This window comes from Hypanus sabinus, chromosome 1, assembly GCF_030144855.1.
Source record: "Hypanus sabinus isolate sHypSab1 chromosome 1, sHypSab1.hap1, whole genome shotgun sequence".
NCBI classification, from domain to species: Eukaryota; Metazoa; Chordata; class Chondrichthyes; order Myliobatiformes; family Dasyatidae; genus Hypanus; species Hypanus sabinus.
In genome coordinates, this window is record NC_082706.1 from 158,337,445 (window position 1) to 158,355,673 (window position 18,229).

An 18,229-nucleotide genomic window follows, 5' to 3' on the forward strand; every position below is an offset into this window, starting at 1 on the left:
CTCTATTTTAGTTTTATATAATTCTTTATTCTCTATAATTGTTAAATTTTTTTTGTTGCATGTCACACCAACACACCACAGCAAATTCTTAATACATCTAAATGTATATGGCGTATAAAGTTGATCCTTGATTCTTGAGACATTCAGGCAACACAGAAAGAGAAATAGAATTAATGTTCTGAGTTAAAGACTCTTTAGTGGGCCCTTCATGATGTAACATATTGTGGCGACCCACTTTCTGCGCAGACGAACCGGCTCACAAATAGTCAGCGCGCGAGGGAGACTTTGGTAATGCACCTCTGACGTCATTAATGCACCTCTCACCTCTGACGGAGAGGGCAGGTGCTAGGGGTTAAATGCCAGCACCGTGAAGTTTGAATAAACTAGTCTCGAAACAACTTAACGACTGCGTGTCGTTATTTCAGCGCTGTGTGTAGCACATCGCTACATTGGTGACCCCGATGGTCCAAACGGGATTTGGACCAAAGATGACCGACTCTTCGTCTGTTCATGCAGTTTCGCTCAAACTGCCAACTTTCTGGACGCTGTGACTACACGTGTGGTTTAGCCAAGCAGAAGCCCAGTTCCAGATTCGGCAGATATCTTCTGATCCCACGCGGTACTATCACGTGATGAGTGCCCTTGACCAGGAGACGGCCGCCCAGGTTGCAGATTTCATACAGTCGCACCCGGAAGAAGGCAAATATGAAGCATTCAAGGCGCTGCTCATTGGGACCTTTGGCCTCTCACGGCGTGAGCGGGGTGCCCGCCTGTTTGGGAGACAGACTGCCATCAGCATTGATGAACGAGATGCTGGCCCTGGCTGACGGACACAAGCCCTGCCTCATGTTGGAGCAAGCGTTCCTAGAGCAACTGCCCGAAGTCATACATCTGCTGCTGGCCTACGCAGATTTCAGCGGCCCCCAGAAGGTGGAGGCCCAGGCAGACGTGCTGTGGAAAGCCAAGAGGGAGAGCGTGGTGTCTGTCGGTCAGATTACCAGGCCACGCGCCCAACAGCAGACCAGACCATGCCCGGCAGGGGGGCGCACACAACACAGAGGCAGGAGTGAGGAAGCCAGTGAACAGTGGTGTTTCTACCACCAGCAGTGGGACACAAAAGCCCGCCGTTGTCGCCCGCCCTGCAAGGGCCAGGGCCAGGGCCAGCTGCCGCTAATGACTGTGGCGGCTGGCCACCAGGACAGCCTCTTGTACATCTGGGAGAAACAGTCAGGACGCCGCTTCTTGGTCGACACCGGAGCAGAAATCAGCGTCTTGCCCCCAACGGGGTACAACACCTGCAACAGGAAGCCAGGACCCACCCTGAGGGCCACAAATGTCAGCACGATATGGACCTACGGCACCCGCACAGTGCAGCTGCAGTTCAGCGCCAGCCGGTTCACATGGGACTTCACACTGGCCGCAGTGGCCCAACCACTCCTGGGGGTGGACTTCTTGCGAGCTCACAGCCTGCTGGTCGACTTGCAAGGGAAAAGACTGGTACATGCCAAGACTTTCTAGACGTTCTCCCTGGGTGAAGCCAAGTTGCTGGCCCCACACCTGGACTCCATCACGCTGTCGGACAACGAATTCATCAGAATCCTGGCGGACTTTCCATCAATTCTGGCACCGCAGTTCATGGCAGCCATGCCCAGACACTGGGTACAGCACCACATTCCAGGAACCACCCCTCCACGCCCATGGATGAAGGCTCCCCCCCGGAAAAGCTCCGCCTGGTGAAGGAGGAGTTCAAGAGGATGGAGGAATTGGGGATCGTACGGAGGTCCGACAGCCCATGGGCCTCCCCCCTGCACACGGTGCCCAAAGCAGCTGGGGGTTGGAGACCATGCGGCGACTACCGCAGACTGAACGAGGCTACAACTCCAGACTGCTACCCCATGCAGCATATACAGGATTTTGCAGCAAACCTGCACGGGGCAAGAATATTTTCCAAAGTAGACCTCGTCCGGGGATACCATCAAATCCCGGTGCACCCTGAAGACATCCCTAAAACAGCACATCACCCTGTTCGGCCTGTTCGAATTCCTCCGAATGCAGTTCGGCCTGAAGAATGCCGCACAGACGTTCCAGTGGCTAATGGATGCGGTGGGACGCGACCTGGACTTTGTATTCATCTATTTGGATGACATCCTTATAGCCAGCAGTAGTCGCCAGAAGCATCTGTCCCACCTCTGCCAGCTCTACTCCTGCCTGAGTGATTTCGGCCTCACGATCAACCCGGCCAAATGCCAGTTCGGTCTCGATACCATCGACTTCAGGGGTTCCTGGATGGTGCAACTCAAAAGATCAGAAGGACTTATTCTGTGCAACATCTCTAAATAAATAAAAATAACTCTTGTTTCCCTCTGTGAAACACAGCGACTCCAGGTATTCAAGGCCACGTGGGATGATGTTCCTATTTGCAATGCTCCTTTTGGAACATTGCAGGGGAACATAGAATAGGTTTTCCTGGGGTAGCCAGAACTTCCTATACTGGGTCCCCTATGGGAGATGTTCCTTACTTGTAAACTACCTGCCTACCCCCTGTTTTAACCTCCATTTTATTCAGTTTCACAAGGCTCCTCTGATTCAGCATACCCAAGTAATCCCTTTTCCAATCATTGGCTTTGTTTCTGGGCTTCAGTTCATAGCTGTGATTTTTGGTACCTTTCCCAGTCTTTGGCCATAATTCTCCTTCTTCCCACCATCCCTCACCAACTGGAGCACAATCCTCCTACACTTGCCTTCCACTCAGGCCACATCCTGATCCACTTCCTGAGTTGCTGCACAGGTCCCAGTTTTTTTTTGCCCTTGTTGCAACTGAGAACAAATGATTTGCTGCAGGAGGCCACACTGAAAATTGTTTAGTGAATTACAAACCCCATTTGCAGAAAAGTTGAGATATTTTCCAAAATGCAATAAAAACAAAAATCTGTGATATGTTAATTCACTGAACCTTTATTTAACTGACAAAAGTACAAAGAAAAGGTTTTCAATAGTTTTACTGACCAATTTAATTGTATTTTGTAAATATACACAAATTTAGAATTTGATGGCTGCAACACACAACAAAAGTTGGGACAGAGGCATGTTTACCATTGTGTTACATCACCTTTCCTTTTAATAACACTTTTTAATCGTTTTGGAACTGAGGATACTAATTGTAGTAGATTTGCAATTGAAAATTTTGTCCATTCTTGCTTGATATAAGACTTCAGCTGCTCAACAGTCTGTGGTCTCCATCGACTGATTCTCCTCTTCATGATGCGCCATATATTTTCAATAGGAGATAGATCTGGACTGGCAGCAGGCCAGTCAAGCACATGCACTCTGTGTCTACAAAGCCACGCTTTTGTAGCCCTTGCAGAATGTGGTCTGGCATTGTCCTGCTGAAATAAGCATGGCTGTCCCGGGAAGAGACGTCACCTTGATGGCAACATATGTCTCTCTAAAATCCTAATATACACCTCAGAGTCAATGGTACCTTCACATACATGCAACTCATCCATGCCATGGGCACTGATGCACCCCCATACCATCACAGATGCTGACTTTTGCACCTTTCGCTGATAACAATCAGGATGGTTGTTTTCATCTTTGGCACGGAGAACTCGATGCCCATTTTTTCCAAAAACTAGCTGAAATGTGGACTCATCTGACCACAGCACGCGGTTTTACAGTCTTTCGGTCCATCTGAGATGAGCTCGGGCCCAGAGAACTCGCCGGCGTTTCTGCATCGAGTTGATGTATGGCTTCCTCCTTGCATAATACAGTTTCAAGTTGCTTTTCTGGATGCAGTGACTCACTGTGTTAAGTGACAATGGTTTTCCGAAGTACTCCCGAGCCCAGGTTGCTGCAATTGTCACAGTAGCATGACAGTTTCTTAGGCAGTACCACCTGAGGGTTCGAAGTTCATGCACATTCAACAGTGGTTTCCAACCTTGCCCTTTATGCACTGAGATGTCTCTGAATTCTCTGAAACTTTTCACAATATTATGTACTGTAGATGTTGAAAGACCTAAATTCTCTGCAATCTTGTGTTAGGAAATGTTCCTTTTGAACTGACTAACAATTCTCTCACAAATTTTGGCTCAAAGGTGTGAGCCACGACCCATCCTTGCTTGCAAAGACTGAGCCTTTGATGGACGCTACTTTTATACCCAGTCATGATACCTCACCTGCTACCAATTAGCCTGCTTAATGTGGAGTCTTCCAAACCGGTGTTACTTGAATATTCTGTGCACTTTTCAATCTTATTTTAACTCTGTCCCAACTTTTTGTTGAGTGTGTTGCAGCCATCAAATTCTAAATTTGTGTATATTTACAAAATACAATTAAATTGGTCAGTAAAACTATTGAAAATCTTTTCTTTGTACTTTTGTCAGTTAAATAAAGGTTCACGTGAATTAACATATCACAGATTTTTGTTTTTATTGCACTTTGGAAAATATCCCGACTTTTCTGGAAATGGGGTTTGTAGTTTGGGTGCAATAGAAGTTCTAGGCCCCTGTTCTTTCAAGAAATTGCTGCAGTTTTGGGTCACTATTGTTCCTTAATTATTGTTGGTATATGTTCAGATAAGAAAATTACCTTTGCCTAATTTAATAAGCTTATTTTAAAATGGTGAATGGCATAAATTGAAGCAGTAAAGTGGAATGCTGTTAGAGAAAAAATACTTTATTGACCGTTTTTAATCACTAATAATTTTGTGATTACGTTGTGCAGGAATGTAATTTGAACTGCAGATAATACTGTTTGTCGTCTTTTTCAAATGTTCATTGTGTAGATGAAATATAACTGAGTCAAGGCCCGATGTAAATAGTTTGCTTCATTGTTTTGTAAGTGAATGTACAAATTGGTGAAGGCACATTCCACTGTATTCACTTAATCTCTGAACGCATGCAGAACAATGTAGTAAATGATACTCTACATGCCAACTGATGTGGTATTTTTGTACAACTGCTTATGGCAAAAAATATTATTTTAGCTTACAACTCAGGGTAGAGAACTTCATTTTGCATCTCCCACTTTAAAACCTTATTGTCTATCCAATTTTGTCTTTTTTTCTCCTATATTCTTGAGTATTCACAGGAAGTGTAAGGGTGGGATTTCCAGCTCCTTTCCTGTTCAGATATTCACCGATAGGCTTGTCAACCAAACAGACTACCTGCATTTTTAAGAGTATATTCTCAGCAGACATCCAGGGTTCACAGGAATGGAACTATTCCTACTGTAACAGGTGTGTTCTTGCCTTTTGGGAGCCACATCAATTTCTTGGTCTTATGGAAGGCCAGTACTAACTTAGGATGAGTTCTAATAGGGCTACAATTTAGTGGAGTAATTTATTTTTGAGTAATTAATGTTGCAAACGATTAAGGATCATGTGAATGTTGCCCATTTAGATTTCATACGTTTTCTTGATCTATCATAAACAAAATGCTTAACCTTTAGATTCTATTCCGTGCAAAAATGGCAGAGATTTAGGCTAGAATCACAAGTGTGAAGTGCAGATCAGAAGTGGTCACCATTCCCATGTCAGTGGTAGGGCTATTGCTACTAAAAATTGATATTTTAATATACACAGGCAAACCCAATGAGATAGATAATGGTAGGCAGAACAAAACAAATATGATGTCAGACATTAGATGATGCATAGGTCTTTAAATCAGCAGTCAATGCTCGCAAGAGGTGAGAAAGCAAGCAAATACATGGATTCTTTTTCTAAGGGTGTCATTTTCAAATTACAAGTCAATCTTGAAAATGCACCCCTTCTTAGAGAGCTGCATCGGGGGTTGTGTAATCAGTTTTGGTTTAAAATTTGCAATGACCGCTCCCATCATTATACAAGATAGAAATATCCTCCAAGGAGAAGGAAGCTTGTGCTCCTTTATGACTGCACTTGAACAGTTTTGTTTGATACAGAGTTTGAAAAATAGGGAACACAATTTTATTAACAATGCTGAAGTAGATGATTGGGCAACAATTGCACCTTTCAATGGATTAAAATAGGAATAGGATTTAATTTTAGAATATCCTGCCTAAAATTGATGGAACTGAAATTGGTAGCTTAGAAGAGTAAATAGAAAGAAGAAGATGCAGAAATTTCTGGGCCAGAATCACAGTAGTTATCAAGCTGCCCTGCTGCTCTTTCAAGGTTGTTTTTTTCAAATGTGCCTTTTGTTTTTTTCTCTTGTTCTATGCTCTTGATAATCATCTGTATCAGCATGAGCAAAATCTAATACTCTTAAGTAAATGAATTATCTTTTTCTTTGTCAAAGCAATGTACAGATCTTCCCTGGGTTACAGACGCCCATACATAAGAACAGGCCTCCACAAATATTATGAAATTCAAACAAGAAACAATCCTTGGGGTGGCTAGGCTGGGTGGTAGGGTGGCCTGTAATCAGATTTTTTTTTAGTGTGTCGAACCATACAGTCAACCATTCTTGTCTGGCGCGTGGTGTCAGGATTGGTCTCCTTTCGGATCAACCTGGTCAAGATATGAATGTTCCTGACTCGACCACTATTTTTTTTAACGAGGCCGAGTGTCTAGCTCGACACTCAACCCAACACGGATGGAAAGCGTGCTCAGGGGGTGGCCTGACTTGGATTCAAACTTGGGAACCTTTGCTCTGGAGTCGGGTGCTGATTCCATTGTGCCACTAGCCATAATCAGATACCATTGCCCGTTAGGAATCCAAGCAGCTAGCTTCACTTCAGGAGGCCATTTAAGAATGTTGGCCTAGAAATTGGTGAACAATCACTTTTATTGATACTTCATGATAAACTCAGGGTCAAATGCTATTTACCTATGGAGTTCTCATCCATTATTCTGATCATAGTTTACATACCACCAGTGGCCAATTATAATCGTGCACTCGCAATACTGCATGATGCTGTCTCCAAACAAGAAACAGTCCATCCCAACACATTTCAACCAGGCTTGTTTGAAGAAATGCTGCAAAAAACCATCAGCACAAAATCTGTAGCGCCAGAGGTTCCAGCATACTAGACCACTAAGAATAGGAACACCTACCATTCCATGCCCAGACCTTGGATGTCCTTCTCCTACCTGAATACAGGCAGAAGCCAAACAGCAAAATTCCAGAGATTAGGACAAAAAGAGGTGGTTACAGGAGACAAAGGAGTGGCTGCAGGATTGCTTCGAGTCAGTGACTGGACTGTATTCAAAGACTCATTTAGGGGTCTGAATGAATACATGCCATTGTAAAAGATTTTATTAAAATAACTGTAGATGAGTGTGTCCCAACTGTATCAGTCAAAGTTTTCTATGATCAGCAGCCCTCTGAACCATGAAATTTGCAATCTGCTGAGAGCCAAATCAGAGACATTCAAATCTGATGACCAAGAAAGTTACAAGAGGTTCAGGTACAATCTCCAGAAAGTTACTCCAAAGGTGAAGTGGCAATTCTGGACCATTCAAGCAATCCTTAAATACTATCACCTCTTTAGTTAAACAACATAGGAGACAGCAGGGCTTCACTTCCAGGTAAGCTCAATGCCTTCTATGCTCACTCTGACCAGCAGTAACCATCACGAAGTTGCACATCCTGTGATTTCAGACTCTGAAGCCAATGTGCGAGCAACCTTCTTTTACAGTGGCAAGCTGGGTGAACCCATGGAAAACATCTGTCCCAGATGGGCTACCTGGCCAAGTACTAAAGACCTATGCTCAACTGGCTAGTATGTTCACTATGATCTTTAACCTCTTGCTTCAGCAGTACCACCTTTCTTCAAGCAGGTTTCAGTTACATTGATGGCCAAGAGTGTAGTGACCTGCTTCAATAACTATCGCCCAGTAGCACTTACATTCATAGTGATGAAGTTTTTGAGAGGCTGGTGATGAAACAGATGAATTCCTGCATAAGAAAACGAGATACAATCTAATTTGCCTACCGGAGCAACAGGACCACAGATGATGCCATCTCATCGGCTCTTCACTGAACCCTGGAATGTGTGGAAATAAAAGATGCATATATCATGATGCTCTTTGTAAACTACAGTTCAGCATTCAATTCCGTTATCCACTTAAAATTAATAAGCTTCAAGACCTTGGCCTCAAATCCTCCTTATGCATTTGGATTGTGGATTTCCTCAGTTACAGACCCCAATCGGTTCAGATTGGCAACATCATCTCCTCTACAATATCCATCAGCACAGGTACACCACAAGGCTGTGTGCTTAGTCCCCTGCTCTGCTCTCTACACTTAGGACTGTGTGGCTAAGCACGGCTCCAATGCCATATTCAAGTGTGCTGATGACACCAGCGTCGTAGGCCAAATTAAAGGTGGTGATAAAGCAGCATTTAGGTGGGAGATTGAAAATCTGGCTGAATGGTGTAATACCATTTGCTCAATGTCAGCAAGGCCAAGGAGCTGATTATAGACCTTAAGAGAAGGAAACCAGAGGTCTATGAGCCAGTTCTCGTCGGAGGACCAGAGGTGTTGAGGAGGTTTAACAATTTTAAGTTCCAAAATGTTGTTATTTTGGAGAACCTGACCTGGGCCCAGCATGTAAGTACAATAACAAAGAAAACATGGCAGTGCTTCTACTTCCTCAGGATTTTGTGGAGATCCAGCATGATTTTAAAGTTCTAAGAAACAGATGTATAGTGGAGATTATATTGACTGGCTGCGTCACAGCCTGGAAACATAATTTTGAACAGGAAGTCCTACTAAAAGAAGTGGATACAGTCCCATCCATCATAGGCAAATCCCTCCTAATCATTGAGCACATCCATATGGAGCACTGTCGCAGGAAAGCAGTGTCCATCATCAGAGTCCCCCACCACCCAGGACATGCTCTCTTCTCAGTACTGCCTCAGGACTCTCCACCAGATTCAGAAGCAGTTATTACCCCTCAACCAAAGGGAATAACTTCACTCAACTCCCTTTGCCCCATCATTGAAATGTTCGACAACCAGTGGACTCACTTTCAATAATTCTTCATCTCATGTTCTCTATTTATTGCTCAGTTATTTATTATAATTATTTTATTTTTGTATTTGCACAGTTGGTTGTTTTCTGCACACTGGTTGAGCACCCTGGTTGAGTGGTTTTTCATTGATTCTCTTATGGTTATTTTTTAGATTTATTGAGTGTGCCCACATCTCAGGGTTGTATACGGTGATATATATGTACTTCGATAATAAAATTTACTTTGAACTTTGCAACGATACTATATTACACAATGTAACATGAACTGGTGCTTTATGTCCATCAAAATCAACCATTGAATGTGGGGCATGCTGATTCTATATAATTGTAACTTGGCAGGGGTAGTTAATAAATAAACATTAATATTAATTGATCCTCATCAACAACAGTTAATACTGTGGAGATACAGTTATCGTACTGAATGATTTTGTGTATTTTCCAACAGGACAAAATCAAATTATGAACATTTTTTAAAATGGATCCCATCTGTAACCCAGAGACGTTCTGTATTTTGCTTGCATGTCATTATACAAAGTAGTAATTCGTGGTTCTTCCTCTTGAGATTTTTTTTCCATAAATTGGGATATTCTTCAAATCAAATTATTTAATTTTTCAAAAAGATACCAAGAATTTTAGTTCTATCAATTATTAACGAAAATTGGAGCTTAGTGAAGGTAGTAACTCTAGTATATGTTTTATTGAAGGTGGTGTAACAATATTTGTCGCTTTGTATGATTATGAAGCAAGAACAACAGAAGACCTGTCTTTCAAAAAGGGCGAAAGATTTCAGATCATAAACAATACGTGAGTACTTTTGAAAAATAGTGATTTTTAAAAGCTGTCTGTAGTTTTTTTTATTATGTTCTTTTCCTGTACATAAAGGTTTTCTTTTTACAAGTTAGGGCAGTCAAACTGAAATGATTTTTCTGAGATTGCTCCAGTGCACAGAAACTGATAAGTATCAACATGATTGGTTCCCATTATATAGTTTGAAAAATTGATCATATTGATGCAATGAAAGGCTCTAAATTCTGTGAGGATTTCTTATGGTTGCACCTTGCTGTGTCCTCTTTACGTCTAAGCACTTACGTTACCTAATACTATTAGTTAAGTTTAGATGCAGATTTGTAGTCTTTATATGGAAAATATAGCAAATGAGTGGAGGTCAATTAATCAACATGAAATTTGAAATAATGTGTTGAATGATGCTGGAAATCATGAGCAACACACACAAAATGATGGAGAAACTCAGTAGTTCCGCAACATCTAGGTTCCTGACAGTGGTGGGGGAGGAAATGTAGCTGCAGAAATTATCACAGTTGCAGGGATAAATGCTGGGAGGGAGGAGAGCGATCCCTGCAGAAAGCGGGGGTGTGGGAAAGGAAGGATGTGCCTGATGGTAGAATTCTATTGGAGATGATGAAAGTTACAGAGACAGAAGCTCATAGGGTGGTAGGACAAGAGGAACCCTATCCCTTATATATCCCGGGAGGGGCTAGGGCTGAGAGCAAACGTGCAGGAAATGGAGGGGTGCTGATTAGGATAGCATCACTAGTGCTTCAAGGGAAATGCTGTTTTCTGAAAAAGAAAGAGGACATCTTGGCTATTTTATAATGGTAAACCTTATCCTAAGAACAGATGTGGCAGGAAAACTCAGGAATTGCACTTTTTGCAAGTGACATTGGGAATAGGTAGTGTCAAGATAATCTGGTAGAGGAACTAAGCAACACCTGTGGAGTGAAGAGAATGTTAATGTTTGGATTGAAATCATGCATCAGGACTGTATCAGATATACTGTATACTTGGTTATTTTGAAAATATAAAGAATTACACAACAAATCTTGCTTGAATGCTAGCAGTTTGGACTTTGAATATGATTACCTAAAAATTCTAACACTGGGGATTGTTGATGATCACAATAACATGCTGAAGTCCATCCTAGTGGCATGCCTATAGCTGCAAGTATGAATTGTGCCTGACAATTCAAGTCCTTGGTGTCTGGAATGAGCTATGGTCAGGGACTTTAGACTGATTTACAGAATTATTTTAAGGAAAAAAACCTGTTTCCTTGGCAACAAACACCCACAAGTATAAGGCATTCCTTGGCATGAACATTGAATTCTCCAACTTCCGGTAATTCCCTCCCTCTCCCTTCACCCATCCCAGTTTCACTCTGCCTCCTCCTCCAGCTGCCTATCACCTCTCTCATGATTCTGCCTCCTTCTACTACACAGTGCTTTCCCCTTACATCCCTTCTTCACTTTTCCTGCCTATCCCTTCCCTGCTTCCCCTCCCCCACCCCTGGATCTTTCTTCTGATTGCTTTTTCACCTGGCACCTACCAGCCTTTTCCTTCCCACCCTCCCCCCACCTTCTTTATAGGGCCCCTGCCCTCTCCCTCTTCAGTCCCGACGAAGGGTCTTGTCACGAAACATTGACTGCTCGTTTCCACGGATGCTGCCCGACCTGCTGAGTTACTCCAACTCTTGTGCGTGTTGCTTTGACCGCAGCATCTGCAGTGCACTTTGTGTTTACCCACAAGTATAAGTTGGTGCTATATTTCTTGCAATCACTGGTTTGAATGAAAATTATTATTTAAATCCATGTTGCTTTGCTTGTCAATTTTTTTAGCATTATTTAAAAATACGGTTTTAATTGTTCAGTTTAGTTTTATGTAAAATGTTTCCCTATATGCGCAACTGTAAGCAAGTTTAATAATTCAGAATACTTACTGCTTTTCTGACCTACAGAGAAGGTGACTGGTGGGAAGCCCGATCTATCACTACAGGAAAGAAAGGCTACATTCCTAGTAATTATGTGGCTCCTGCTGACTCCATCCAAGCAGAAGAGTAAGTGCTTTTATATTTCGAGTCTTACAGGAAGTTCATACAGCTGTCTGAAGTTTCACCTTCTTCCTGACACAATACATCTTGCTAATGTACCTCATATATTATTATTTAATAATTCACTTTTGCCTGCCTTGTCCCAGAATGCTTGCAGGGCCTCCTAATATCCAACTTGGAGAATACCAGGAAGAGAACCTAAGTTCTATAATTTTGTTTAGATTCCTGAAGTCAAGTGCAGTAAAGTCCTGAGTCATAGCCCAAAGTAAAACACAATGAGATAAAAAAAATACAATAATAATAGAAAAAATACAATGTGTATAATTACATTAATATAGCTTATATACATGGATTGTCTGTATGTCCATAAAGTGACGCTAGGCACAAGAATGCATAAGTTGACTGAAAGGAAGTGATAAATTGGTGGTTCAGGGAGTGAAGGTGGTGATCAGCCTTACTGCATAGATGTGCATAGTCCAGCTCTCTTCAGACTTCTGAAAGTAGAGGTATTTGTGAGCTTTCCTGATTGTGTATATTGTGTGTTCTGGGAAAGTGAGAGGTTATGCAGGATGTGCTTGTAGTTTACACTGCTCTGCCATTGATGTAAAGAGGGACATGAGTGGTGCAAGTTCTCCTGAAGTCGATAAATATCTCCTTTGTCTTGGTGACACTGAGGTGTAGGCAAAAAAAAAACACAAAAATTTAATAGGTCAGGCAGTATCTGTGTGGGCAAAAGCAGCGTGCTGGCATTTTGTGTTGAAATCCTGCGCCAGGAATGTGGGGGAAGGAAAGGGATAGTTGGTCAGTATATAGGTATAGGGGGTGGGTAGGATAGGAATTAGGTGAGGGTGGAACTACGAGAGGTTGGGGAATGATGAGCAGGTGGAACTAGGGAAAGGAAAACTGCATGCGAGTTAGCTGAATTAGGAGAACCCAATATTTATGCCAGTTGGGTTGTAAGCTACCTAAGCAGAAAATGTTACTATCAATGTTAGCCCTCAAATGAACAATTCACTCTTTCAAGCGACACTGCAAAGTCTTTTTCATAAAAAGCTTAACAATAGCATATTTTTGTGTCATCTATTTTATATCTGCAACATTAATTTCCTGTTGGGTTAAAGGATGTATACACTTTATGTCAACAGTATTAAATCAGCGATGCTCTTTATTCCTGATATGTTTGTAGATGGTATTTTGGTAAAATGGGCCGTAAGGATGCTGAGCGATTGCTATTACATGCAGGAAATCCACGTGGAACATTCTTGGTTCGTGAGAGTGAAACCACGAAAGGTAGGAACAATTTAGAACATAGAACATGACAGCACATTACATATCATTCAGCCCACGATGTGTTGCCTAACTTTTAACCTACTCTAAGATCAATCTAACCCAGGGGTGGGCAAACTTTTTGACTTGTGGGCCACAAGGGGTTCTAAAATTTGACAGGGGGGCCGGACCAGGAGCAGATGGACGGAGTGTTTTGGTAATACACCTCATAAGAGAAAATAAAATATCATGGGATAAGTAGAAAACATTTGCTTTAATTTCAATTGAAAATGAACAAATGCATTACAACAAAATATCTGTCTTTGAAGTCCCATGGTATTTAGCTATTTATTGAAATGACTTTTAAAACACTGAAAATTAAATGAATAAAATACAGCTTTTTTTAATAGTTACAGTTATTATTTTAAAGCACTGAAAATTCTGTTATCCTTCAAGATATTATCATCATCACTCTTCTCCTGACTGTCTTTATTTCAAAAACGGTAGGAGATGCAGGTCTACTTGTCCTGCTCCTTCTGATTCAATTGTCCCCTGTGCCAAAACTCAACAACGACCAGCACAAAGACAGAACAGTGACAGCGCGTCAGTATGCAGAGCGCGTTATTTGATCTGGAGCGCATTTTTTATTTTGAGAACGTACGTGCACCTGCGCACTACTCATGTCCATCACTTAACAGAAATGACATGTAACATGTAAGGCTTATTGAGAAAAATATTTTCAAATGCATTTTTTACATAACACAACGAAGAAACTTATTTTTAATTTCAGTGGGAACAGTGTTGTTGGTCTCCCTTTTTAGCCAGCACATCAAAGTCTGGATTTAGTTTTGTTGTGGCGATTCTCAGGATGGATCTGAGGTGTTAGTCAGTTAACTTGGATCTGTGGCTGGCTTTGTTGATGTTCATGACGCTGAACGCCTGTTCACACAAATAGGTCGAGCCGAACAAAGAGTAAAGCGCAAATGTGGAGTAATATGCTGCACCTCAACAAAGGTCAATGTGCAGCGGTGTACTACATGCAGTGCTAAAATTACGACATGGAGTCGGTAACTGTAGTCGAAGGAAAAAACTTTATTCGAAATCCCCAGCCTCACTTTTAAGCCTCCCTCAACCTGCCCCCCTGCGCAGAGGCTCCAAAGCTCTGTGCTTGCAAATCCCTGCAGGCTATCTCCCTTCGCCGGAACGCTGGCTAATTGTGAGCCGGTTCAGATGTGCCAGGAAATGGGTCGCCACAAATGTATATAGAGTGCATCATCTATTGGGAAAACGCCAGAATTGCGGGGAAAAAAACGTTAACAAGGTTTATTAATATAATTTCATAAAGTTTTGCGGGCCGGATTAAAAAGCTTAACGGGCCGCTTATGGCCCGCGGGCCGTAGTTTGCCCCATGCCTGATCTAACCCTACCCTCCCACAGAGCCCTCCATTTTTTTGTCATCCATGCATCTATTTGAGAGTTTCTTAAATGTCCCTAATATATCTGCCTCTACCACCACTCCCAGCAGCTTGTTCCTCACATCTACCATTCTCTGTCTAAAGAAATTACCTCTGATATCCCCACCCCCCCACCCCCATACTTTGCTCCAATAAGGCATTGCTAATTCTGTTGGAAAACGTAATTGGCAAATGTAGTTTCAAATTCATGAAATGGAGCCAAGTTATCCCAAACTAATTGACACAGTGGAAACCAACTGGGGAATAGCACAAAAGTTTATATTAGTGTAAAGTATCAATATTGAAAGAATGTCATATTGAACTTGAAAGGAATGGGATAGGTCTGTATCAGATAGGGAGGCATGGTATGTATCTGAAGTAGAATGAAAAATTAGATTAAAAGGTGGATTTAAGGAACCAATGGCAAACATTTAGATAATTCACAATTTTCAGTAATAAACTTACTTTAAAAGATGTTCTTCTCCCTAATTCTGCCAGAAGTAGCTAACTACATAAGTTACCTGTTTTTGAAAGAACTTTACAGTATTTACAAAATAATCTAGAAATATACAAAATTGAGGGATGTAGATAGGGTGAATGCATGCAGGCTTATGCCCCTCAGGTTGGGCGAGACTAGAAGACATAGGTTTGGGTGAGAGGTAAGGTACTGAAGGGAAATCCGAGGGGAAACTTCTTCACTCAGAGGATAGTATCAGTGTGGGATGAGCTGCCAGCAGAGGTGGTAGATGTGCATTCAGTTGTAACATTTAAGATGGGAAAGGTTTGGAGAGGTATGATTTGGTTGCAGGTAGATTCTAGGCAGAAGATCAAGTCAGTATAGACTAAATGGGTTGAAGGACCTGTTTCTGTGCGGACTCTATGAGGAAGCCCTATGATCGTGAGCTTTAAAAATTAGCACAAAATAACCAGAAAATTGATGGAAAAGAAAATTAGGATATGTGACTAAATAAAGAAGATGATTAAGAGTTCCTACAAATATGAAGAAATTAGCAAAGATAGAAGCAGAGACAAAAGAAATTATAATTAAAGGAAATTGAAGAAATGTTAAATAATTTGCAACTGTCCTCATTGTAAGGAATTGGGGTCTAATGGGAGTTAGGAACTTAATTAAGTTTATAAAACAAATGTAAGGAAATAGTAGAAATAAGTGATTCAAGTTGGATTGCGGAATTTAGCCAGAAAAGTTCCACAGAGTTTAGCTAATGGAGAGCACAGAGATCTCCCCAGTTAGCGTAAATACTTTCTATCTTTTAGTTCCCTTAATAGTTTAAATATTTGTAAATTTTGATCAAGTAGCCATCACCATTTAAATTCCTGTTAATAGACCTTGGTTTGTTTAACAGGATAATTTATCTCTTGTATTCTGTATCGAATTAAGTACAACTTTGATGTACCCACTTGGGCAAATGCCCTCCCGTATGCCACAATTGTACCCAGTTCTTCAAGTACATCCTGCCTAAACCTTATATAACATGACGCAAGACTTTCTCTATCGTGATTCAACGTCCTTGCGTTGAAAGATCTGATAACATTCCCCGTTCTCCCTCCCCCGCTACTGTTTATTGAGCTTCAGATTTGCAGATAAGAAACCTTTACTCATTTGATATTTACTTTACTATCTTTTAAGTTCTTTTATTGCCTTATTCTTTCTGTCAAAAAGAGTAATTTCATGATTTTAAATACTAATTTAAGTTCACTTAATGTGAAATTTAAAGAAAATTGTTGAGTAGTAATGAAAACTTAAAGGCACTGGATTAGACCTCTGATTCACTGATGTCCTTTAGAAAAAGAAATTCATCTGGTCTGCCTGTGTGTGACTCCAGGTCCACCATTGTGTTCCACCATGGTTGAACACACTGGTCAGTTCAAGGGGATTTAGAATATACAGTGCCCAGATCCTGGGCAATGAATGAAAATGCACACTTCCAATCTTATCCTTTTATGTCAGCATTTTTAACAGCCATTTTTCTGAATTCTGCTGAATTTATGCCACTCTCTTAAGAGAGTAGATATCTTTCCTATGGTTTGGTGCACAGAGCTTGTCACACCACTCAAGTATGATCAATCAAAGCTTTTATAGCTGTAATATAACTTTTGCCATGTGTTGTCCAATTTTATCAATTTATCAGTCACCATTCCAACGAGATGATTACATTCTATACGGTGTCCATGACATTATATTGACTGTTTATGTAGACTGCTACGTTTATTTGCCCACTGGTGCATCTACTATGTACAGATGGGGCTAAAAACAGGCTTTTTGAAGTTCTGCAATGAACTCATTGAACAAAAGGGCAGAATTAATGTACCTTGTGCCAGTTCATCTCTCTTGTATGGTCAAATAAATGGTCAGATAAAAATAAGAATTGTGTGATAATGAACTGAGGGATAAAAGTACAGTAAAATTATGATAATTTGGCACCTACAGGACTTTGGTGTTGTACTCGTGGATTTTCCTTGTTGCTATGTAATACTCAACAATGTGCAGACAGCCTTCCAATAGTTTAGTAAATTTTCTGTGAGCTACAAGAGTTCAAAGAGTGCAGAAATGGGACCTCACTAAGTCCAAAGTGAGTGTGGGAAGAGATGTATCCAAAGAGGGTGTGAAAATGGGACCCTGATGAATCAGAATGTTGAATCTCATGATTTCCAAACAATCGGATAGCAGATCATAGTGTTACTGTGAATGATGTATTTTAAATTACAAACTTGCAAAATTTGCAATTTGAATCCTGGTTTTCCTTTTAAATCTATTTCTTTTGAAAGTGGAGTAAAATACATGTTTACCGTATGTTCCAGAGTATAAGCCGACCCCCCCCCCCCATTTTCAAGGTTAAAAAAGTGACCTTTTTCACGTTACCTTTGTATAAGCCGACCCCTTTTGTAGATGTTTTTGACTTAACCAGAAAAGATCACAAGATCTCACAGGCTGGTACTCAGCTTTGCCGGATGCGGAACCGGGAAATTTTGTGAGCCAGAACCTACTAAGAAAACAGGCCTACACATTGTAGAGCGTTATAAGCAAATTCTTAATAAATAAATTAGGGAGGGAAATTTTGGATTAGGTCTCCAATGGTAAAGAATCCTCTGAAATCTAACCCCTGTGAAACTATTTAGTGCCCATCATAATCTTGTTAAAACATAACACGGGATAGCGGGATCAGTACGTGTACTCAATATTGAGTTTGCGACTGCCATGTACAAAAGATTAAAACAAATGCATTATAATGCTGGCTTCAAGCTGAAGGTTGTCGATTTTGCTAAAGGAACGAATAATTCTGCAGCTGCTAAGAGGTTTAGTGTAAACGGGAAACAAGTGAGAGAGTGGAGCTAGGCAGAGGAGACGCTGAGGGAAATGCCAAAGGCGAAATGTGCAAACCGCGGGAAAACATGCCAGTGGCCAGAACTGGGAGAAAAAGTTTTAGAGTGGGTGAATCACCAGCGATTGTCTGGATACATTGTTACCAGAGAAATGATTCGAGTTCAAGCATTGAAATGGGCCGAAAAACACCATGAGCTCAACGAAAATTTCAAAGCTACGCCAATTTGGTGCACCCAATTTATGAATAAACGTGATCTTGTGTTGAGACAAAAAACAAAGATTGCTCAGAAAATTCCCACAGGGTGTTGTTTACGTTCAAGATCGCTGATAGATGGACGAAGTGGGTTGCTTGAAGTGGGTTAAAGAGGTG

The 18,229-nt window shown here is 41.3% G+C and overlaps 1 protein-coding gene across 2 annotated transcripts in view; it reads left to right on the forward strand.

Annotated features, from left to right (window-relative positions):
• Positions 1-18,229, forward strand: part of yes1 (YES proto-oncogene 1, Src family tyrosine kinase) — a 67,495-nt gene that overhangs the window by 30,890 nt on the left and 18,376 nt on the right. For both annotated transcript variants that reach the window (XM_059979660.1, XM_059979656.1), the window contains 3 exons: positions 9,659-9,758; positions 11,704-11,802; positions 12,983-13,086. In XM_059979660.1, the coding sequence (XP_059835643.1) occupies positions 9,659-9,758; positions 11,704-11,802; positions 12,983-13,086 (303 nt within the window). The remainder of the gene's footprint in view (positions 1-9,658; positions 9,759-11,703; positions 11,803-12,982; positions 13,087-18,229) is intronic.